The sequence below is a fragment of the Piliocolobus tephrosceles genome, chromosome 2 (assembly GCF_002776525.5).
Source record: "Piliocolobus tephrosceles isolate RC106 chromosome 2, ASM277652v3, whole genome shotgun sequence".
Classification (NCBI taxonomy): domain Eukaryota; kingdom Metazoa; phylum Chordata; class Mammalia; order Primates; family Cercopithecidae; genus Piliocolobus; species Piliocolobus tephrosceles.
Window position 1 is genome coordinate 13,333,947 of NC_045435.1, and position 25,985 is coordinate 13,359,931.

The 25,985-nt window shown below is 35.1% G+C and overlaps 2 protein-coding genes across 6 annotated transcripts in view; one reads left to right on the forward strand and one right to left on the reverse strand.

Annotated features, from left to right (window-relative positions):
• Positions 1-25,985, reverse strand: part of ARL13B (ADP ribosylation factor like GTPase 13B) — a 71,954-nt gene that overhangs the window by 22,306 nt on the left and 23,663 nt on the right. The window lies entirely within an intron of this gene.
• STX19 (syntaxin 19) lies at positions 1,465-15,449 on the forward strand. The gene is made up of 2 exons (XM_023216049.2): positions 1,465-1,709; positions 14,536-15,449. Exons 1-2 carry the CDS (start codon positions 1,630-1,632, stop codon positions 15,431-15,433), a joined length of 978 nt encoding a protein of 325 aa, XP_023071817.1. The 5' UTR covers positions 1,465-1,629; the 3' UTR covers positions 15,434-15,449.

A 25,985-nucleotide genomic window follows, 5' to 3' on the forward strand; every position in this document is an offset into this window, starting at 1 on the left:
GTATTTTAAGGACCATAATTTGGGCACGATGGATATTCAATGTTATTGACTGTTTATGTATTTGTGTATATATACAATATTTATATCTACTACCCTTCCTTTCTTCCTCAAAGTTAGCATATTACATATATATATTCTTACCGCAGCATGCTTTTTTTAACAGAAAAGTAAATTTTGAAAGTACCCTGAAGCAGTATAACAAAATCTTCATTATTTTTTATAATTGCAAAATGTTTCCCTTTGAATGTTTCATCATTTACTCAGCCAGTTCTATGCTGAAGGACTTTTGTGTTTCCAGTGTATTGTTTTTATAAAGAGTGCTATGAAAAGTAAGTGTGCAAAGGAGTTATTTCTTATTTTGAGTACAGATTCCAGGAAGTAGAACTACTTCTTTATTAAAACAAAGAATAAATATAAATGTGATTGCCCAGGCGTCGTGGCTCCATCTATAATCCCAGAACTTTGGGAGGCTGAGGCAGGTGGATCACCTGAGGTCAGGAGTTCGAGACCAGTCTGGCAAACATGGTGAAACCCCATTTCTACAAAAAAATTAGCTGGGCGTGGTGGCAGGCGCCTGTAATCCCAGCTACTCGGGGGCTTCAGGCAGCAGAATTGCTTGAACCCAGGAGGCGGAGGTTGCAGTGAGTCAAGATCATACCACTGCACTCCAGCCTGGGCTACAAGAAATGAGACTCCTTCTCAAAAAAAAAAGGGTTGATTAAAAAAATAATATATGTAAATATATATATATATATATATATATATATGATTTTGATAGATACAGGAATGTCCTTCTTGCCCTCAAACAGTAACAAGTCAGGTAGAAAAAATGGGTCTGAAATTTGGTAGTACAAGAGAGATTTTCATTTCTAATTCTTCCTATAAACATTTTCCTCTGGTATAAATTAATTTTGAGTTGTGATATTGACAAAATAAATGATTTAACATATATTGCTGGATAACTTTAGTTCTATATAAAATTTATTTTAAAATAAAAACAGCAGGCATAATAAAAAGTAATAAATAAATAAATAAATAAAAGTAAAGTGGGATGAATGGTTTACAGACATGAGCTCTTTCCTGGATGTTCCCCTTCTGAAATTCTATGATTTTATGAGCTAAGCTCTTATGGGACTTCCTAAAATAGGACAGATTTCAACCATTTTAAAGTAAATGGAACAAAAAAAGCCTTTACACCAAGCTTCTTTTCATTCCTATTTAATTCTGTATTTTTAGCAAGTTTTGATATCTATAGAAAAGAAAGTAACCTTTGTTTAAATACAAATCCCTTTTCTTAGAATAATATATTACATATATAACGTAGGACTAAATTTGCAGATCCAGTGCCAAATACTCTACGTAGGCAGTTTAACGAGGACTTCCTGTTACCAACTAGCTCCAGTGAAAATGATCTTCCTTTAATCTAAAGAACGGGCATCTAACAGGCAGAACCGGATTCTCCAGGTGTGAAGTAAGCAATCTATTTTCACTTGCTATTAACAGCAAAAGTACAACTTAATCTCTTATTTGACTTCATTATTTGACTTTCAATTAACAACATGGAAACTATACAGAAATTAGCCTCTGCCCTATAAGATAGAGATTTAGATAAACTGCTCAAAACATTACATGAGATGTTCAGATTTTCTCTCAAAGGCAGGATTCCAACACGGCAGGTGGAAAACCAACAAAAGGAAGAAGACAGAAAGGTAAATAAACGACTCTTTTTTGTACCTTTTAATATGAGGTCTCCATAGACTGAAATCTGGTTATACTGGTACATTTAAAAATCGCTCAACAAATAATGAGGGTTACTTGTTTTACTCAGATTTGGACAGGGGTATCGGTAGCTGATTTGTTCACATATATTACTGACATGCTGACTGGGATCTGGGTATAAAGCTCTTGAAAATAGACTACTATAATAAAAATCAACTTCAGAGGAAAGAAAATTTTTTTTAAGTCTTTTAAAAAGTAAGCTCTCATTTTAGAAATACTAGAAAGTCAGATGTAAAAACAAATCTAAAATTATTTCTTTTATAGACACTATGAATGTGCTTACTTCAGAGAACATTTTTATATTTAACTCTGAAAAGCAGCTTATACCCAAATTTGACACATACATATAACCTTAAAAATCTAAGATAATTTGCTATAATGGTCTTAATTGCTTCATTGTTGTTTACTAGACTCTTCTAAAATTTAAAAAATTAGAAAATAATCTTGTGAAAGGGCTACTGTAAAATATCGAAGTACTTACTAACCTTTATAATATTTCAACTAGTACATTAAAAGTACTTAAGTTACACCATTTAACATAAAGGTTATCATTTAATTGATAGCTTGAAAAATTTAAATCAGTATTATTTAAATACAACATATGTAGATAGGTTAGATACTTTCAAAGTTATAATTGTTACTATGTTAGAATTTAATAAATATTCCATTTCAAATCAAAATAATAATGACTTTTATATGTATTTTAAAGGTGGACTTGAGAATTGGCCATATAATACCTAGAACACAGTATCTTCATAGCTATGCAGTTTTAAATGCAATATAAAAATCATTTTATGTATGTACAGGTTACTTGAATCAGATAAAAGTTCAAAAATTATACAAGTCTTATATTTAAATAAAATGATCTTAATATGTTGTTAAACAAGTTAATTCTTTAACTTATTTACACTAAATAAAAAGTAGAAAAAAAGCATTGAAAGCTTACATTGCAAAAAAAAAAGTCAGATCATTCAAAATTAGACAATATATGCAATTTGTATTTCTTTTAGTTTTTAGAAACTACTAGTTGGCCCTCACTTTAGCAGTCAAAGAGGTTAACATTACAGTAAGATCCTCTGCTTTCACTTGCACTAGAAAAATGTTGCAAGTTGACTTCATATACAAAAGCAACAGAATATTCTGTTTTCTCTTGGGTAAAAACTGGTCACATTTCTTGAAATGTTTTCTTGAAATGTTTTATTTAATCATTACAGTAATTATCAAAAGAAATGGCCTACTTTTAAAAAAATCTATAAATACACTAAGTATCTATCCCAGGGCATATTTCTTAAAGTACTAGGTAATTTTTACTCATGTTTCTGTTTCTAGGGATTTTCAGTGTCTGTAATAGGGCAGAGAACCTTTTATTTGAGTTGAGTCGCACCAGTTTACTTTTCTATTTCCCAGAACAAGTTGTCAAACCTGATTATCACACATACGAGTTATTGTTCTTTCTTTTTTAAATATCATGTTTAAGTTTACAGATACAGTTCTTGCTAGTAAAATCCAAAACTGTAAAGCAATGCTGTAAGTTAAACATAATAAAAGATGATTCATATTTGTATATAATTCTTCCAATGTAATAAATTTAAGGTACAGAACAGACTGCACAAAATAGTAATTTCATCAATTTCACCTAGTCTAAGCAATTAAATGATTTCACAACTATGAGCTTCATATTTTATGCTTATATGAATCCTGTCCTTGCATGTTTTAAATTCTAATATGCATATTTGTCTTACTTTGCCTAGTATTCTAATTAATGAAGATATAAGATCAATAAATTGGTTATACATATAGTTATGAGTATGCAACTACTAGAAAATGCAATTTATATATAGCATATAAACATATCTGAGTACCTATCTTAAGTCAATTTCTACACAGATGAACAAGGATTTAGGGAAACATTCTCAATTATTTTAATTCTGTAAAGGTAAGCAACTATGACTTCAGTCAAAATGCACAGATACACAAGTTGCTCCCTCTTTCTGTAAATATACAGAATTTGATGTAATCATAAGTTTAAAAAAGACAAATTTTAAAACAACATCACTAAATTTTACAGTAAAAAAGAGAAGTTTTCAGGTGCCAGAAATGATGAGGAAACATACTTAAAGCCAAAAGGAAGAGTAGTAATTAAACCTAATTCCACTGGGCAAATACTTTACCTTAAAGCTGAGGTTTGGAGTTTGCTGCATTACAGGGAACTAAAACTGAGTTTCCTAGATGAAGCAGTTAACTAGGAATAATACAACATAATCTGTATACAAAGACAGAAATAACTCTGTTGACTTGCCCAGGATTATAGCAGAAAGTGAGATCCACTTAGGCTACAAAAATCAGTAGAGAAAAATAAGGCCTACATTATCCTACCTGTGCTATAATGTGCAAACTCCATGGGGCATTGGCAGTGACAATCAAAAAAATAGCCTCAACGTGTCCATAATTTATCAGGACACTCAGAGCATTCTTGTATAACTCCCCAATGAAGCTAGGCTACTGATGAATTTCACTAAATACACTTGCTCACCTTTAACAAAGTGGCCACCAGTCAGTGACCACAGCAAACATAGGAAATTACTCCTAAGAAACTAGAAATAACCTAATAATGTAAAGGATCTTTCACATAAATATTCTCTAAATGTTCAAAAGAAATACAGACATAGGATTCATTAACCAAGACAAACACAGTATAACCTTTATAGCTCACTTTAAACATCATTTACACAATATGCATGCCATGATGTATAACACTGAAAGGAAACCTGATTCTATTTCCATGTTTTGCCTTGAATATCAATAATGTATACAGAGCTAAAAAAAAAAAAAAAAAAAAAAGCAGGATATTTTCTTGTTTTTTGCTTGTAAATTTATTAAGATTAATAAATACAAAGGACATATTAATATATTTTAAAGGGCTCCTTGAAGTACCTTTTATTCAAATATAAAAGTGTGGTACTTGTTCAGGGAACATTACATGAATAAAAATTCAGGAAAAAACAACCTTTATACAGGTCAGACTCAAATATCCTGCTTTCCAAAATCAGTGGCAGTAAAATGCACCTTCTCAAAGGCACTTCACAGGAAAATTTACCTTCCCAAAAGCCTGTGTACACTGTGCTCCGACATCAATTTGAAATACCATCTATTTCTTAAAATATCTTAAAACTATGATGCTTTAGAAAAAAGCTTTTGATTACTTTATTTCTAATTTGTTAAAAAAAGAGTCTGGGTATACTGGCTCATGCCTATAATCCCAACACTTTAGGAGGTTGAGGCGGGAAGACTGCTTGAGCCCAGGAGTTCGAGATCAGCCTGGGCAACATAGCAAGACCTCATCTTTACAAAAAATTTTAAAAAATCAACCAAGCACAGTGGCATGCAACTGTAGTCCCAGCTACTCGGGAGGCTGAGGGGGAAGGATCGCTTGAGTCTGGGAGGAAGAGGCTGCAGTGAGCCTCAAAAATAAAACAAAGCAACGCACCCAGAAAAGGAGAAAGATCTTTCCAGTCATAAAACCGTTAGAGGGAGTTGTTTCAGGATTTGTTCCAAACCATGCAATCAAGGAGAAAGTTCAAGACATTGTAGTTCTTGAGGAATGTGAAAATTAAAGATTGTTAAAAGCTACTGAGCCACTGTATAAATATAGGACTTAATTTTCATGAATACAAAATCAAAATCTTTTGTTTGATGCCACTTTCTCTTTCTCTCTCCTCTGAGCTCCTAACACTTACTCTTTCTTTTTTAGGGGTGCAAGTCAGTTTAAAAAAAAATAATGCAGCAACTAGCACTTCAGCTATATATGCTGTAGCTTTAAGAATTCATAGTCAAGGTAGAAGGATCCCTTGAGGCTAGGAGTTCAAGACCAGCCTGGACAACAGAGTGAGATCCTTTCTCTATTAATTTATTAATTTTTAAAAAATAATTCATAGTGACAAGCTAGTATAAGAGAATGAAACAGAAATCTGGTTAGATGACTATGACTTGAAGCAGAAGAAAATATAAGAATCCCAATCTCCATGTAGTACCAAAGATAAAATTCACTATTTCTTAGAGAGACTTTCTGTAAGCATGTCTGTGAGATCCAAATTATTTTTCTTTTATAGTGTAAAGTGATCAATTTGATCTGATTAAATTAAAGAGCCTAATAAAGCTTCAAACATTACTTTAGATACTATATGCTATATTATCTCCTGCTGAATTTTCTTTTAAATAGATATAGTATGTATATTAGTAATATAATACAGTATTTGATATAGATAAACATTATTTGTGTATATTTCACTAGGATAATCAATTTCTACTAAACACACAATAGGGGAAAAAGAACAGATTTGCAATCAAGTAGACATGTCTAAACGAAGGCTCTGCCACCTTTTAGTTGTGTGGCCTTAGGCAAGTCACTTTAAAATTCCCCTTATTTGGACATTGCTTTTCTTGGACTGGACTGCTTCTTTAATTTTCTTAATGTCTGAAAGGCCATGAAAATAATACAAAGACAATGGAGAAAATAAAGTTATTAAAGAAATTACTTTTAAAAAAGCAAGTCCCTAAATACATGAGTTTGTAGGTTGAAAAGACCAACTAAATGTTTACCAAATAAATGCATCAAGACCTACCCCAGATCACATTATTGTGAAATTTCAGAACACCAGGAATATGAAAAGAAAAGGTCAAGAATTTCATGAAAGGAAATATAAAAACCAGTCTACAAAATATCAGAAAACAGAGGGCAGAACATTCAGGGGTAACAAAACTAGAAGACGTGGTAACAAAACTTTCAAAATTTTGAGGGAATATAATTTCAAACTGAAAATTTTATCCACAGAAAATATAGTATTCAAGTATAGAACAGAATAAAAATATTTTCAGTAATGCAAATTATCACTGCATTTATATTTGGAAAAGAAGCTATGGTACACTCCCAAATCAAGGAGATAAACCAAGAAAGGTGAGGAACTGGAAATCAAAAAGAGAATAGACAAGAGGAAAAAAAAATTCTAACACAATCAGATTACACTAGAGGTTCCAGGAAAGGAGCCTCAAAAGATGAATAAAATGAAATAAAACAAAACTATATACAGTCTATATTTAAATATGTCAAGAGGATATTTTCAATTCACTTCAGTTTTAGAATGAATCAGTGATGCATATGTACAAAATTAAGCAGGTGAAAAACGTTGGTAATTAATATTTTTTTTAAAACGTTTAAATGTTATATGTTTCTTGATCTATGTGGTAGTTACATGGATATATTTACTTTGTGAAAAATCATCATAATGTACACCTTTATGCTCTGGGGACTTTCTGTATATGTATAAATATGTCAACAAGAAGTTTTCTTAAATATATTCATCTTCTATCTCTATCCATTGAAAAAACTTAGAAATAATTTTAAAAATTATTTGAGAAAGGAAATTCAGCCACAGTACCTTAGGTGACTCACATATAAATAGTATTTGGGTAGTCATAATAATGTAAACACAAAATATTGATTAACCAAAATTTGTGATATAACTGTATTAAAAGGGGGAAGCTGAGGGAAGAATGGGGGTATGAGAGAAAATTAAATCTACATCTTCCATAGAAGAAATTCAATACAATAACTAAAACCAAAAAAGCAGCCAGGTGTGGTGGCTCACACCTGTAATCCCAGCACTTTGGGAGGCTGAGGCAGGTGGATCACTTGAGGTCAGGAGTTCAAGACCAGCTGGCCAACATGGTGAAACCCCGTCTTTATTAAAAACAAAAAATAGCTGGGCGTGGTGGCAGGAGCCTGTAATTTCAGATACTCAGGAGGCTGAGGCAGGAGAATCACTTGAACCTGGGAGGAGGAAGTTGCAGTGAACTGAGATCACATCATTGCACTCCAGCCTGGGCAACAAGAGCAAAACTCTGTCACAATAAAATTAAAATAACATAACATAACATAACATAACATAACATAAATAAAATAAAATAAAAAAATAAAATAAAACTGAAGAAGCAAAAATACCTACGCATGCAAATTACCTAGAAACAGGAGTTTAGACGTAACATGTAGCTAAGGAGCTGAAAATGACTGCCTTTATGACTGCCTTTAAGGAATGGAGAATTGGAACGGGGATGTGGTAGGGAAGGCAAGGGTCAGATATGTATCTTTAGAAGCCTTGATATGACTTGATTTGTTAACCTGTGTACATGCATTATTAATTTGAGGGAAAAATAACATTTTTAAAAAGCTTATTTAAAAAGTTTATGGCTACATTAAATGTTACATGGTATCTTCAACAATTTGGGGAAGAATTTATTTTCAGCATCAATATGGTAATACTAGAAAGAGCTTATAGATTAGGAAGTCATAAATACCACTAAACCAAAAAATGAACACTAGGAAGCTACACAAGATAAATCACTAAGCCAACTTACTTTAACGTCAAATTTTGTCTATACTGAAAAGAAGACTAGTTCTTATCAGATGTATGTAATAAAACATGGATGATAATTCTGCTTTCACAAAGTTGCCACATGGTAAAAAGTTTCCACAATTAATTCCCAATAGTTTTATGTGTCTTTAAGTATCTGTACCAGGATAATCATCAAATATTTTACACAATATTTGGCCAGGAATGGTGGTTCATGCCTGCAATCCCAGCACTTTGGGAGGCTGAGGCGGGCAGATCACTTGAGGTCAGGAGTTCAAGATCAGTCTGGCCAACATGGTGAAACCTTGTCTCTACTAAAAACACAAAAATTAGCTGGGCATGGTGATGAGCACCTGTAACCTCAGGCACTCGGGAGGCTGATGCAGGAGAATCGCTTTGAACCCAGGAGGTGGAGATTGCCGTGAGCTAAGATCATGACACTGCACTCCAGCCTGAGTGACAGAGCGAGACCATCTCAAAAAATATATATATTATATAATACTAAACACAGAAGAAAAAAACAACTTTTTAACACCTAAAATTGGTAATTCTTTCTATATTACCTTCTAATATTCCTCCTGACGAATCTTCCTTTCATAATTTTTCCAGGTCTAGTATCATTCACAGCTTATTTTTTTCCTTGGATCTTATAAAAACACTAGCTTTGGTTAGTTCTACTCTGAAGGTAAAGAAACTGTTCCTTGCCAGTAAAGTAAAATATAGACAATAAAAATACGCAGAGGAAGAGGGGTATGGAATCTCTTTCCAGCTTAGTCCCCTATTACATAAATTGCACTGACTGAACTTTTTTACCTTTACTGTAGCAAATCAGTGGCAAAAACAAAACACTACTAGCTATTTGAATTAAATATTTAAAATAGGTAAAATAAATAGTAGAATGCTCTAAGTGCATTTCAGCAACAAAAACTTGCTCTTAAATATTTCCTACCAATATTTAAAATGCTCAGCAATATAGTTATGTGGCAATAAAGTAATGTAGCAAATGTTTCTGAATAAACTTTTAATATCTATAAAACACCTTTTCCTGACAAAAACAGATTTCAAGGTCTTATCCCTTGTGAGGCTCTTTTCCCAATCACTTAACTGACCTAATTGCCTCTTTTCAGAACTCACCCTAGACGATCTCTCTAACACCACTGAAAAAGCTTTATAGCATAGTAAAGCTATGCTATACTATAGTGAAGTTACTATGCTCTAGGACGCTATAGTACAGTAACACATACTCTGCTATAGTAAAGAGTTGAGTCCTTCAAACTATACTGCCAGAATCTGAATCTCAACTCTACCACTAGCTGACAACATGGTTCAATTACTAAAGCTGAGATCTTCATTTCATCATCTATAGAATAGAGATCATGACAATACTTGTTCTTATAAGAACATACAACACACTTAGAACAGTGCCTGGCACATATTAAGAGCTCAAGTAAATCTAAGATATCAAGATCTCAACATGAGAACTCAAGTAAATATAAGACTCATCAAGGTGTTGGGAAAGAATAAAGACCCTCTACTTTCTCCTCCAAATATTAACTCTATGAGGTACCAGAATGAATAAAAACCCTTGACTTCATGGAGTTAATACTGGGAGGAGAAAGTAGACAATTAAGTTAATATAAATAAGTAAAATATATGGTAGGTTAAATAGTGAAAAATGCTAAGAAAAATAAAGCTGGGAAGGGTCAGAGGGCTGAGAGAAGGTATAGTCCAAGATACGGTGACCAAGAACATCCTAACTCAGAGAGTGACATTTCAGTAAGGACTGGGTTGGAGAAATACGTCACATACTACATGGGAAAGAACACTTCAAATAGAAGAGAAGGCAAGTGCCACGGCCCTAAAGCCAGATGGTGCCGGATTTGTGTGAGAACAGCAAGGACAGTGAGACTGAAGCAGAGCAAGGGAGAGTTGTAGGAGATGAGGTCAGAGAGGCGACAGGAGGGTGAAGTCACTGTGGAGTTTTGCAGGCTGTAGTTTTTCCTCTAAGAGATAATGCCAAAGGTGGATTTTAGGCACAGGAATGACATGGTCTAACCTACATTTTAACTCTGAATTCTGTGTTAAGACCAAAGGTTTGTGGTGGGGGCAGTTTGGGGGTAGTTGGTACAAAAAGGAAACAAGGAGAACATTCAGGAGACTACCGTAACAATCAAGACGAAAAATAACAGGGAGTTGGCTGGGCGCAGTGGCTCACGCCTATAATCCCAGTACTTTGGGAGTCTGAGAGGGGTGGATCATGAGGTCAGGAGTTCAAGACAAGCCTTAGCAATATGGTGAAACCCTGTCTCTACTAAAAATACAAAAATTAGCCAGGCGTGGAGGCACGTGCCTGTAGTCCCAGCTACTTGGGAGGCTGAGGCAGAAGGATTGAACCCGGGAGACGGAGGTTGTAGTGAGCCAAGATCGTGCCACTGCACTCCAGCCTAGGCAACAAAGCAAGACTCTGTCTCAAAACTAAAAAATAAAAATAACAGGGACTTGAAACAGGGAGATGGTAAGAGGTGGCTAGGTCCAAATACATTTTGAAAGAGATGTTGATAAGACTTGCTATGTTTGCACATGAAGTGTAGGAAAAAAAAAAGTCAAGAATGACTTCCGGCCAGGCGTGGTGGCTCATGCCTATAAGCCCGGCACTTTGGGAGGCCGAAGAGGGTGGATCACCTAAAGGTCAGGAGTTTGTGATCAAACCCCCGGCCAACATGGTGAAACCCTGTCACTAATAAAAATACAAAAATTAGCCGGGCGTGGTGGCACATGCCTGTAGTCTGAGGTTGCAGTGAGCCAAGACCGCACCACTGTGCTCCAGCCTGGGGGAGAGAGCGAGACTCGGTCTCAAAAAACATACAAACAAAAAAAGACTTCCGAGTCTCTGGTCTGAGCAACTGAAAAAACAGAGTTGCCAGAAGAGAGATGGGGCAATTTATGGGTTCAGAGGAAGATTATGAGCTCATTTTGGACAGAGGCATTCAAATGCAGCTGTCAGGTAGGTAGTTTTTTCAGAGCAACCTAGACTGGAGATACAAATTTGGGTCATCAGCTTATGAACAGCATTTAATGCCATGAGTCTAAAAAATCATGGATAAATATAAGACTGAGTCTAAATTTTTCCAATATTTACAGGTGGGGGAGATAAGGAGTGGCCAGGAAAAAGAAAATAGTGATAAAGGAAGAGCCAAAAAGGTAAGGGAAAAAAACAGGAGAAATGCTTTTCTTCAAAGTGTTTCAAGAAAAGATTGTGTTCAGTGCTGATGGGTTAAACTTATCAAGTCCTATTGCTTCTACTTCCAAAAATATATCCTAATGGTTCCCATTTACTCCATCTCTATCATTAAAGTCTCTTCTGTGAACTACTCCCATCCACTCCCCAAGAAACTATTCTCTATATAAAAAGCAACAACATCTTTTAAAAATATAAATCAGGGCCAGGCATGGTGGCTCATGTCTGTGATCTTAGCACTCTGGGAGGACAAGGTGGACAGATGGCTTGAGCCCAGGAGTTCAAGACCAGCCTGGACAACATAGGGACACCTTGTTTCAGTTTAAAAAAAAATGTTAAATTACATATCAAAAAGAAAAAAATATATACAAATCATGTCAATATCCTATTTAACTGTCTTCTACTGCACCTAGAATAAAATCTAAACTCCTTCCTTTGGCCCACAAGCCCTTTATGATGTGGTCCATGCCTACCTTTCTACTTCATTCTTCCCATGTTACTCTTCTCATTCCTTTCTATCTACATTCACTTTGTTCTTATGCAATAACTCTGTTCCTAAAACATACCGGTCTCATTCACTGCCTTGACACCCCAACTCCTATACCTAGAATATACTCCCTTGGCTCTTCATCTGCATGGCTTCTCAACATTTAGTCTCACATCTCAAATATCTGCTTAGAGAGACCCTGCCTGATTATTATATCAAAACCTAAAATTATCCCATTTATCTTTTAAATTGTATATTGTCCTTCTCACCCTAAATTATAAATTCCTCAAGGACAGGAAGAATTTATATACTTTATATACTTATATAACTGTAAATTAAATATATACTACAGCATTTAAAACTTTACATATAGTAGACTTCCATGATTATTTCACAAAATACCAGTCCTTTAAAACCAAAGGAATATTATCAGGACATTGGTTCAACCTTTTACCCAAAACAGGCACCATTTCTGTAACATGCCTGACGGGAGTCATCATTCCAGAACATCTTGAAAATCTCCAGTGATAGCAAATTCAGCACCTCATGAGGCAGCTCATTTCATCTAGGGAAAGCAATATTTGTTTGAAAAGTCTTCTTTACAATTTGAATCAAACCTCTTTCCATGTAATTTCCATCCACTGCCCTTTGGAGTTATGCCAAGTAAGTCTAATCCCACTTGCATATACAGATCTTTGTGTTTTAGAAGATAGTTGTATACACACCCTATATCTTCTCTTTTACAGAACAAATATTACCATTTGTTTCAATGAGTCTCCATTTGGCATGGTTTATCCTTTCCATGCTAGTTTGGTAATTCCTAATTTATGAATTTCCATCTCAAAATATGCTCAGAAGTTCAGAGTTCCCCTTACCCTTTCAATTTGCTCTGAATAGCATAGAGTAGGCAGAGTTTAGTTTATCCATACATCAGACTACTATTTATAAAAGCATAATGACTATTCTGATAGTTCTGACAGAAAGCTTAATTAGCCTGGGTAAGTGGCTCACACCTGTAATCCCAGCACTTTGGGAGGCCAAGGTGGGCGGATCACAAGGTCAGGAGTTAGATACCCACCTGGCCAATATGGTGAAACCCCGTCTCTACTAAAAATACAAAAATTAGCTGGGCAGTTAAACCCGAGAGGCAGAAGTTGCAGTGAGCCGAGGTCACACCATTGCACGCCAGCAAGACTCACAGAGCAAGACTCCATCTCCCAAAGAAAAAAAAAAAAAAACCAAACCGTACTTAATTAAAATCTCCAGTACTTTCATAGACACTATTGTGAACCCAAGGGTCTTCTACTCTGTAGATATGAAAATATTTTTCTTATAGCTAGATGAAATATTTTAAATCTATTCCTGTTAAATATATTTATTTTTAGTATAAAGTTCCACACTATTTTAATCTTTGAATCCCTACCCTGTACTTCAACATAGTAAAGATTCCTCCAAATTTTACACCATCTACACATTTGTTAAGTATGCCTCCTATGACAACATCCAGATTAATAAAAATATTTCCATAAACATATCAAACACTGAGTCCTACAGCATAACAGCATCACATTCAGAGACTTTTTTTTTTCCTGGTTGATATTAATATTATATGTGGTCTAATGAGCTATTTGTACTCCCTAACAGCCTCTTCTTATCCTCAAAAATGTCATGAAAGACATTTCTAAAATCAAGATGCTCTGTCATAATAGTATTTTACTGCTTCTTATTCCATTCATTTTATATATATGTATGTCATTTCATGTATATCTATATCATTAAATATAAGTTAGGTACATCAATTTGATTCTTACAGATAACTACCAACACAGCATGTGATAAGTGTCAATATTATTATTACTCCCAAAACAAGATTTTATATAAATATATTCTCATGTTTATAGAAGTATCACCTAATACAAATTGATATAAATTTTGTTCTAAGACAGTCTGGATATCTTTGCAAAAGAATGCTAAGAATGAGAAATCAGCATAACCAAACCAATGTTTTCATATACATGCAACAGTTAGAAAAAACACTATGCTAAGTAATATGTTAATTCAGAGGCTTCGGAAAACTTAAAATAAATTCAATATTATCCATATAGCTTAACGTTCTCATATAAAATCTGTACTGTCATTACAATGGTTTTAACTGAATGACCCATATTTAGCAAACTGAGTATTTTTTAATATTACATAGGCCAAATTAACTGGAAACACTATCTTTAGTAACAAGGGCACTTTCGGCGTCTGAAGATTAATCCTATAAGTTGAAGGTATAGTCAAGAGCATTCTTTATTTAAAAAAAAAAACTATAATGTGACAGATATTATGACCCTGAAGAACTTATTTTTGGCCAACTGTGTCTGCATCACTGCTTTCTCGGCTATTGCACACAACTAAATGGCACTCACATGCAAAGTAACTTACAAATTATTTTACATTACTTTCCCTATTTAAATGGTTTTCATGAGGAAACTCATGGATGTTTTCTAATTTTTTAACCTCATTTGAGAAAACTAGGAGAATTTTTGCTGGGATATAAACAGCTATGTGAAGTCAACTGCTACTGGGGAAAAATATCAAATTTCTACTTGTTCAATACAAAAATTTTTGCTTCTTAGGAGGAAAGAGAAGATGAAAGATCGACTACAAGAACTAAAGCAGAGAACAAAGGAAATTGAACTCTCTAGAGACAGTCATGTATCAACTACAGAAACAGAGGAACAAGGGGTGTTTCTGCAGCAAGCTGTTATTTATGAAAGAGAGCCTATAGCTGAGAGACACCTACATGAACTCCAAAAACTACAGGAAAGTATTAACAATTTGGCAGACAATGTTCAAAAATTTGGGCAGCAGCAGAAAAGTCTGGTGGCTTCAATGAGAAGGTTTAGTCTACTTAAGAGAGAGCCTACCATTACAAAGGAGGTAAAAATCCAGGCAGAATACATCAACAGAAGTTTGAATGATTTAGTTAAAGAAGTTAAAAAGTCAGAGGTTGAAAATGGTCCATCATCAGTGGTCACAAGGATACTTAAATCTCAGCATGCTTCAATGTTCCGCCATTTTCAGCAAATCATGTTTACATACAATGATACAATAGCAGCAAAGCAAGAGAAGTGCAAGACATTTATTTCGCGTCAGCTTGAAGTTGCTGGAAAAGAGATGTCTGAAGAAGAAGTAAATGATATGCTTCATCAAGGAAAATGGGAAGTTTTTAATGAAAGCTTACTTACAGAAATCAGTATCACTAAAGCACAACTTTCAGAGATTGAACAGAGACACAAGGAACTTGTTAATTTAGAGAATCAAATAAAGGATTTAAGGGATCTTTTCTTTCAGATATCTCTTTTAGTAGAAGAGCAAGGAGAGAGCATCAACAATATTGAAATGACAGTGAATAGTACAAAAGAGTATGTTAATAATACTAAAGAGAAATTTGGACTAGCTGTAAAATACAAAAAAAGAAATCCTTGCAGAGTACTGTGTTGTTGGTGCTGTCCATGCTGTAGCTCAAAATAAAGAAGCTATTTTAAAACTTTTTCCAGCTTTAGGGTAAAAGATAGCTCATATTTCAGTGTCTTATATTGTTTTTCTTCATTTTGTGGATCCATTCACATACCTTTCAGCACTGTCAAGTTGTAATTTTCCCCTTTAACCCTAATCCACTAAAATTACAGAAACTTCCGTAGCCAGTTACATAAAAACACGCTTTTATTTAATTAAAGTAAAAAAAAAATACGGTTACCATCAACTCACAAATTAACTATTGAAAATGAGATGAATAATCTTAGTCTTCTGGTCAGGTATCAAGCTCTATATTATACATTTTTCTCATCTGTTAAGTAGTAATGACTACCTAGGTAATCCAATTGGCTGACTTGAGAATATTTTAATAGTTAAGAATCATGCTACAATAAAGCTAAACCAAACTAGAACCTTTATCAAATCTTTTCTCTTTTTTTTTGAGACAGAGTTTCACTCTGTTATCCAGGCTGGAGAGCAGTGGCATGATCCTGGCTCACTGCAATCCCCACCTCCCAGGTTCAAGCGATTCTCATGCCTTAGCCTCCCAAGTAGCTGGGATTACCGGTGTGCACCACTACACTCAGCTAATTTTTGTATTTTTTAGTAGGGGGCGGGGGATTGCCATGTTGGCGAGGCTGGTCTCAAATTCCTGACCTTCAGTGATCCGCCCCGCTGGGCCTCCCAAAGTGTTGGAATTACAGGCGTGAGACACCACACCCGGCCCTTTATCAAATCTTGTATCCTCAGAAGGTAACTTAACTCAATGTCAACAGATTAGAGAGAACTCAACTATGTACTTAAAGAATCTAATTAGTAAGTGGGAGCTGAATCTAGCTTAAGGAATAAGAAGATGAGTTAAGGTATTGCTTTCTTGAACTTGGGTCTATACAGAGCAATGTATTGCAGATTGGCAGATAAAGTCAGATTAAAGGCAACCATATTCTTGAATATTTTGCCATGACTTTAGGATAATGCTATACTATACTATGAGTTAGGGATACAGTCTAAATTCACACAACACAGAGATAGAGTTTTGCAACTCACATTCTAGTGGAGAAAGCAGAGTAACAAATACAAACATTAGATAATGTTAAGTTCTGGGCAGAGACTTAAAAGGGCAATGAGATGACACAGAGACTATCATGGGGTGCTTCTTTAGATTGGGTAATTAGTGAAGACCTTTCTGAAAGATGAAATTTAAGTGAAGATCTGAATGGGTACCAGGGAGGCTATAATTCCAGGCATAAGAAACAAACAGTACAAAGACTCTGAGGTGGGTCTGACTAACTCTATGCAAAGAAAAATAACAATCCAGCTGGGGCATAATCAGAAAAGAGCAGTGAGATATGAGATGAGGTTAAGAAAGGTCAGTAAGGGCTAGATTTAAGGTTTTGTAAGCCATGGAAAGAAGTCTGAAGTTTACACAAGTGTAATCAACACAAGGCTCTCAGATTGTTCTAGACCTGATAGTAACATGACATAATTTACAATTGAAAAAGATCATTCTATCTACTGTATGAAGAATGGGTTAGAATGGATTTGGGGGAGGTGAGTAGAAGACAAGCACATAAGTATAGAAAACAATTAGAAAGTTAATACAGTAGGAAGAGATGATGGGCGCTTGGACTAGGATGGTAGAGGAGGTGGTGATGATGGCAGCAGCAACAGTAATACTAAAGAGGAATAAAGTATTCGCAATGTCCTAGTCACTGTTCCAATTATTTCAGAGTAGATAAAGTATGAAGTAGACACTATTTTTATAATTTTACCAACATGAACACTGAGGTGCAACAAAATTAACCTGCTCCAGGTCACAGAAACTGCACATAGTGAATGGGGTACGAACCCAGGCAGTCTCACTCCAGAACCAGCTCTTAACCATTCTCTTACTATAAACTATATAGTGGTGGTAGAAAAAGTTAGATTAACTTCTGATAGACTTAAAAGGTAGAATTACAGGATACAGATTAGATGATGATGCCATTTACTGAGATGGGAAAAGACAGAGACGAAGGTTTCAGAATTGGCCACAACAAGGAAATCAAAGACACTATTTCGGTCAAGAGAATCTGAAATGACTATTCAAAGGTCCAAGTGGAGGTTTTTAGGATATTAGCTATATCAGTAGGAGCGCCTGAGATATGTCAGGACCAGAAGTACAGAGTTGGGTCATTTGAGTAAATAAACGGTATGTAAGGTGGTATGAAAAATATGTGGATGTAAAAAACTGGAAGTGCAGAAAAGGGCCTGGAGTATTTCAAAATTTAGACTCAAAGCAGAAGAGGAGTTAATAAAAGAAACCAACTGAAACTGTCAAATGAGGTATGAGGAAAACCAATGCAAAAGGAGAGTTTAAAGAAGGAAAAATGTGAAGAAACAATCAATTTTAGGAAAAACAAGAGCAGTAAAATAACAATAGATTTGGCAGCATGAAGACAATTACTGACTCCAAGAAGAACAATTTCAAGGAATTACAGAAATAGAAGAACAAATGGAGTCTGCTGAGGAAAGAATGTGACATGAAGAAATACAGCAGCCACTACAGGCAATTCTTTCCAGAAGTCTGAATAAGGTACTATAAAAAGTAATCAATAGTTAGAGAGATATGTAGAGTGAAAGGATTCCACTATACTTCCAGGCAAGAAACAGGAAAGCACATTCTGCTGACAGGAAAGATCCAGAGAGAGAAACTCCTCACATAAGAAAGGGAAGGGATACTATTATACAAAAGCAGAAAGAGGTGGAATATGAAGCACCTGGACTTGGGTAGAAAGAGAAACCTTTCTTCCATACTATAGAAAAAAAGGCAGGGTTCAGGAATAAAAGCAGACAGTTGAGTAAATGTGGTAGTGGGAAACATGAGAATATTCTTGTGTGATGGTTTCTACTTCCTTAAAGAACTCAGGCAAAAAATGAAAGCACAGTGGGGTTAAGGGAGAACAGACAGAGAGGACAAGGAGGGAAACTGTCATTTTGAGAGAACAACAAACATTCTAAGATAAGAAGATAATCAGGCAGTCATGATAACTTTAATATGAGACCAGCCATCACAGTCATGTATTACTAATCTATCAATGTTTGGCGTTTGTGTGCTACCACAGAATGTATAGGTGACTGGGTCTGACCAAGACGGTAGCTTTACCAGGTATGTACGATGAAGAAAATATGTCAAGAGAGGTTGGGGTATTTGAAATGACTGAATTTGTATATGTAAAATATGTATTTCATAAACAATACAAAATAATTTTTAATTTAGAAAATATCACAGAATTGAAGAGCTTTCTATTGTGTCAATTATCAAGCATCGCTAGAGAAAAAGATGTTTCATGTATCTCAGCTTCAAATGTTTAAGAAATATTATAAAAAAAGATAAATTTAAAAGATTATAAACTCCACAGCTGACTAGTGATAGATGTCTCTCTGTTGTTCCTTCTAAAAATTTTTCTACAGCCTTAGTGATACATGCTTATAATTGTTCCTAAATTGTTTATCATGAAAACTGAGAATATTAAGTACTATTTAATATTCATTAGTATAATTACATCCAGATGAATTTGTAAAATAGTTATTTTCTTTCAGCATTTTATAGTAGAACATACTGCTTTTAAAGCAAGACTTAAGCACAAAAATCATCATCACAAAGCAATGTATCAGAAATCGTTTTCATTGTTCTGTTTTCAAACCAATTAGCATCACCTTACACAAAACAGATAACATAACTTAATTAGTTGTAGCATTTTGTGTATTTTATATACACACTTAATAGGCACTAAAAGTAGTTATTTTTTCTTAAAATAATAACCTTAAAGGGAAAAAAATTCTTAAAATAGGTGAAGGCAAAATATTGCAACACTAAAAGCATGCAATAATAAAACTAAAAATTACTATAAGCACTAAAGCTCATATTCATAACTACCAAACTGTGCCATTTTCTGTAATGACAAGCTTCATAGAGCTTGAATTCATAAAATGAAATACTTTGAAACTGGTTCTCCTAATTCATCTACACCTGGACACAGTATATTATCAGTAACAATATTCATATCCACCGTCGCATTTACAGAACACTAGTGAAAAACTGTAATAGAGGCTTGAAAGGCTTTAAATGCATTATTTGGAATTCACGTAACAAGACAGGTATTATAATCCCTATTTACAAGTGCAGACATAAAAGCTTAGAAAGATTAAATAACCTATTTAGGGCCTTTCTGACTCACACTTTCTCCTACACCAGTAGTTGTCAATTTTTGCTATGAATCAATGATCTGGAGAGCACGTGTGGGAAAAAACCCCAAAGTACATCTGGTCTCATTGTCAAAAACTGTGAAGGTCTAAGCTGATGCTGATGCAGGTGGTATGGACAATATCTTGCTGCCTAGTAACACTGCCAAAGAGCTTTTTTCTGTGTTATTTTGTTTTTAACTAGATTGAAGTGATAGGGGAGGCAGGGATGGGGACCTCTGCAGGCTCCCAGTGCTTAAATTACCTACAAAATCAATCAGCTGAGAAGCTTTACTGTAAATTACAGTTGCTATAAAGGTGAATGTCGTTAAGAGACAAAAGGAAACATTCAATAAGGACATCTGGAGATGAGTCAACATACAAGTAAACAACATTAATGAAGATGACAGTGTGGTAAGGCTCCAATGAAAGGGGAGAAATCTTAAGCCAATAGGCCTTATAAATTCAATAAGTAGGAGTTTCAGAGGGTGAAATTAATAAATTAGGGGACTCACCACTCTATCTAAGGATCAACTGATTACGTGACATAGGCAGACCATAATTCCATATTTATAGGTCTCCAGCATTCTAAAACAGGATTCGGATTCTCTATTATTTAAACGTCTAACCTAAGAAAAGCACATTTGATTCAATTTCTGATAACTGTATTAGGATAATCATAACCTATCTAACTTCTAGGTACTTACAATAAGGAATATTACTAAAAGAAATTTGCCAACTAACATTATGCTGTAATACTGCCTAGAAGGAAGGTGAGTCAGATAAGCATATAAAGGTTGGAAACAAACAAAACAAAATCTCAAGTCGAAAAAGTAATAATTAAAGCCTGGCTATTGTTTCTCCTAATATGGAAACTCACTGACAGGGTTTTTAATCTTTTTAGTCGTAAACTTCTTTAGGATCTGCTCACAAGAAAAAAGCACATACACTTGGGATTGTGTGTATGATTGCAGAGGGTCTTGGGAAACCACTCATGATGCAAAGACCCCGGGTCAAGAATATCGATCTGTCTATCTATCTGTCTATCTAATGTGTTTTTACTGCTCCTTGAAGAGGAGGGCTACCCCATAGGTAGTGTGCCCAGAGTAGCCAAGAAACTTTTTTATTGGAATATTCATAACATCCAGTAAGATCAAATCAGAGGGATATTATGTTGTCTGCCTCAAGTGAAACTCTATACATGTATCGCTTTTGTTGTAATCATTCAATTTGTGGAGACTGGCCAAAAGTTAAGTTAGTTCACGTAACTCCACAGAAAAGCAGGCAGTGTGTAATGAGAAAAGTGGCACCTTGCAGTAGTTCGAGAATGCTAACACAACTAGAATTGTTATTATTCTAAAAGAAAATTTTAGCCCGTGCCTTTCCAGGATTACTCTGGTTAAAAGCATTAGGGGATTCAAGTATAAAAAGAAGTGGTAATTTATTATCTCTCTGAGGCCAACTTTTAAGACTCCACAGGTACTAGCAAGAGGGGGTATAGAAAGAGCATGTGCCTTCTTATGACATCAGTGTAACCCTGGACTGCTGAAAATTTCAACAGATTAAGCTGTTTAAAACACCTCGCAGCTCAGTTTATTCCTCAGGTAATCAACAAATCATGCCTTGTACTATTAATGGAAAATGTCTATACTGGATGCTGAGCTTAAAATTTGGAATCACTGCTGTTTTCTGCACTATTTATAAAGTTGCAAAACCTGTTTACTTTTTCTCTTGGAAAGGCCTTCTGTGTCAAGACTACCTAGTTTGAAGGTTTTTTGTTTGTATTTTTTTAAAAAAATCTCAAGGGCCAGCTAGATTAATTAAGCTCTAAACAGTTAAGCTGGGGGTGGGGAGCAGGCAAGAGCAGATAACACAATTCATACGTTACAGTACAGGCTAAAGTTAATTTCTAAATAGTTGATGTGAGAGAAAAAAGATTTTGTAGGTTAATATGATTACAAAGCATAATGTTTGCATGGCATTTATTTTTACTCTCTTTAAAATGAATGCATATCATTTTTAATTTTTATTGAAATTGGTTCTGGTTCATGCCACTCTATACAGCTGAATACAAAGAATTAGAATATTTTACAGCTACTTTTATTATAGAAGAGGCATTTAACTAAGCCCAAAGAAGTTACTTATCACCAAATTCACAGTAGCTCTTTGAATCCAGGTTCCAGACTCTGTCTCCTCCCTAAAGTAATGATTTTTCAACTTTTCACCACTTATTTCAGAAGATTTTAAACAACATATTGGCCGGGCGCGGTGGCTCAAGCCTGTAATCCCAGCACTTTGGGAGGCTGAGACGGGCGGATCACGAGGTCAGGAGATGGAGACCATCCTGGCTAACATGGTGAAACCCCGTCTCTACTAAAAAATACAAAAATCTAGCCGGGCGAGGTGGCGGGCGCCTGTAGTCCCAGCTACTCTGGAGGCTGAGGCAGGAGAATGGCGTAAACCCGGGAGGCGGAGCTTGCAGTGAGCTGAGATCCGGCCACTGCACTCCAGCCCGGGCGACAGAGCGAGACTCCGTCTCAAAAAAAAAAAAAAAAAAAAAAACAACGTATTATGCTGATTAATAAATGCTATATAACTGCCAAAAGGAACTTCTGAGCTAATAAAACAAAGAAGCCTAGTGATATTCTGATTCTGACTTTTCAAGAAAAACCTCCAGTCTGTGACATCAAGTAAAATCTGGCTGATACGGTTTACCTCTGTGTCCCCACCCAAGTCTCATCTTGAATTGTACTCCCATAATTCTGTGTTGTGGGAGGGACCTGGTGGGAGACGATTTCAATCATGGGGGCAGTTTCTCCCATACCGTTGTCATGGTAGTGAATAAGCCACACGAGATCTGATGGTTTTATCAGGGGTTTCTGCTTCTGCATCTTCCTCATTTTCTCTTGCCACTACCATGTAAGAACTGCCTTTTGCCTCCCGCCATGATTCTGAGGCCTTCTCAGTCATGTGGAACTGTAAGTCCAATTCAACTTCTTTTTCTTTCCAGTCTTGGGCATGACTTTATCAGCAGCAGGAAAACAGACTGAGACACTGGCCAAGGCCTGATTTGCCATCACAAATGCTGTCAGGCTTGTGTGTAGGAACAAGTAGAGAAGAACTAAAGATTGCCATAACCTGCTACTGTAGTCATCCACTCTACTTCCCACAAATAACATGTCAATTTGTAATTTGTGATTATAGAAAAGATTCTTAATCTTTAGATTTATTTCTATTAAATGAATCTTTTCAGAGGTCTGTTGTTTTCTGCTTGCTTGTTATTGGGGGGAGGAGGACAAAGTTATCCAAGCATTAAAATGACTTCTAAGAGGCACTGTGGGTAAGTTACCTCAGCTAGTTTAGGCTCAGATAAGGCGCAGGCAGAAGAAATTAGATGCTGTAAATGTATTTGGCATATGAGTGGTCCAGATGTCTGTGGGCAGTAAGGAGGAAGCTGTGTGCAACAAAGAGAACTGCCACCTGACTCTAATACAGGTATCCCCTCCTGCTACCCTTCCACAGGCCCCATTCCCTAGCACTGAGCTTAGCACTGTTCTGCTGAACATCTTTCCTACTTATTATACAGCAGATCTGTCAGTGCCAGACCTATTATATGCTAGACATTATTTCTAGTTGCAGGGGTTATATTAGTTTAAAAAAAAAAGAATTTCTAATATGCATGGAGCTATGAAAGGAACTTGAAGGACTTTAAGCTAAGAAGTAGCAAAATTATCAAATTTGTATTTTTAAAAGTCTCATATTCTTTACCTATTCTTGTATTGTTTCACTGGTCATCACAAGCATGTACCAGTTTTGTAATTTGAAAAACAACAAATAAAGAAAAGAACTGCTGGCCATGTAAAGGAGAGCTTGGAGGGCAGGCACAGGCAAGACTGGCAGCTAGGGACTGGCTAAGGAACTGTTCCTATCAGCAACACAGGTGATTAGAGAGGAATTGAAGACAGGTAACACTAAAGGGAAATGCAGTAGTGAAGAGATTGAAAAGATAGTAAGACAGTAATATCAATAAGAGAAATTAATTGCAAGTCAGAGAGAAAAAGGTAAACGGGAGAACTTTCAAATATGGGGCTTAGGCAGACATTCGAGAGGTGTTAAAAACATACTTTTAAAAAAGAGCAGAATACAAAATTTTATTTATTTATTTATTTATTTATTTGTTTGTTTGTTTTGAGACAGAGTCTTGCTCTGTCACCCAGGCTAGAGTGCAGTGGCGTGATCTTGGCTTACTGCAATCTACACCTCCTGGGTTTCAAGCAATTCTCCTGCCTCAGCCTCCTGAGTAGCTGGGACTACAGGTATGCACGCCCAGCTAACTTTTTGTATTTTTAGTAGAGATGGAGTTTCACCGTGTTAGCCAGGATGGTCTCCATCTCCTGACCTCGTGATCCGCCCGTCTTGGCCTCCCAAAGTGCTGGGATTACAGGCATGAGCCAGCGTGCCTGGCCCAACATTGTATTTATTATATGAATACTGTATACATTACATGTTTCATAAATATATATGCATAGGAAATTAATCAACATGCTAACGGTGGCTGGCTCTGGATGGTAAGTCAATCAAGTTTTTAAATATTCCTTTCCACATATGTACAACTATTAAATATCAATAAAAATACATACAAAAAAACCTTTCCCTATATCTTTGAAATTTATTAAGAATGGTACTTTTGTGTACATTTTGTATATTTCTGAACCACATTCCTTCCAAAAAGCAGTTTCCCTTTAGTAATAAAACTCTATGATTTAAAAACTCCCATGAGAAAATACGGTCAAATGGCAAACCATTCTATATTTCATAAACATATTACACTGTCCATAATTAATTCTTATATCTTTGTGAACTCTCACTAACTGAGTTTATAATGGTGAAGCAATCACAGTAGTTGTGTATTTTCTTTTCTATTCAGGAAATTCACCAGCTGAGAGAGGTGACAGAATTGAAAGCAAATACCTTGCTGTTATTTGATTACCCAGTAATCACTGTAGTCACTTAACAACTGGATACCCCTACTTCGAGCCGTTTCCACAGATATCTGCATGACTGACTCCCTCACTTCAAATGTCAGCTTCTCAATAAGGCCTATTAGGATTATCCTAATTATAAGAGCAACATGCCCTTATCATCACTACCACCATAGGCTTTCTGATATTCTTTTACTTGTTTCATTGTTTTCAATTCACTTATGATCTCATATATAATGTAACTTACTAATTCTATTTAGTGTATATTTCACCTCCTAGAATGTAAGCTCCTGAGGTCTAACTTGGATTTTTGTTATTTTTATTCCCAAACACAGCCCCAACCCCAGAGCTATGCTTGGCAAACAGTGGATGCTCAAAGAAATATTTGTTGAATTAATGCATGTATTAATGAATAAATCTATAAAAGAGTAAATGAAAAAAATTGAATGGCTAGTTTTTAAAAAGTACATAATATTGTTTTGTGAATAACCACCATTAATATTTTTTACTTTAGATATCACTAATTCCCTGCTTAAACATTTGTAAATACCAATTTAGCCTATGTGGTTCAGCAAAGTTCTCTCTTCATACATATCCCTGTTAAAAGTTTTCCTTTAGATTCAATAAACATGAGAATTGCTTATACAAATCAAATAACTTCTCTAATATATAAAAATTTAAAAGTATAAACTTTACCAATAATCATATAATACAGTTCTAACTTTTGCAATCAGAGCTTCCAAATCACCTCATTTAAAAATGTTTATTTACTACTGAAGACCATGGAGAAACTCTACAATTTTTCATCTAACCACGTGATAGGTTGATTTTTTTTTTTAATCCTTGATAGTGAACCATAACAAGGGAAAAGGGACAAGAAGACAAGAGCAAACATTTAGTTTACTCCAAGTTAAAGAGCAATTTAAACTACTTTCAGTTTGCTATGCCTCACGGTTATAGCACCATCTACTGTTTACTATGCATAAATGGGGCTGCTAGTACAAGAGTCCTTTGTCACTATGTTTTTAAAAAATGTTCACCCAAATGGACGCAATCATGTAAGTGTATGTCTAATTTGATAACAATCACATGTCCAATATGGAAATGTAGAAGTGAAAACTGAGAAATCAATGTGGTATTAGAAAAATAAACCATTTACATAACTCTGAAACAATAATACTCTTTAAGAAAAAAAGGACAAAAGCAAAACACAAGTTATTAAAAGGGAAAAAATTAAAAGATATTTTAGAACCTTGTTAATGGAATATTTCAAAATGCAAAATTCTATAAAAAGTAAACTATCACATAAAACAATGAGTTTACATTTGAATATGTAAGAGATC

Excerpts from the sequence above, each read along its gene's own strand:
- STX19 (XM_023216049.2), top strand. The coding sequence starts at position 1,630 with ATGAGATGTTCAGATTTTCTCTCAAAGGCAGGATTCCAACACGGCAGG. Across the intron at positions 1,710-14,535 it reads AAAAGGAAGAAGACAGAAAG|GAGGAAAGAGAAGATGAAAG; the intron begins GTAAATAAACGA and ends TTTGCTTCTTAG.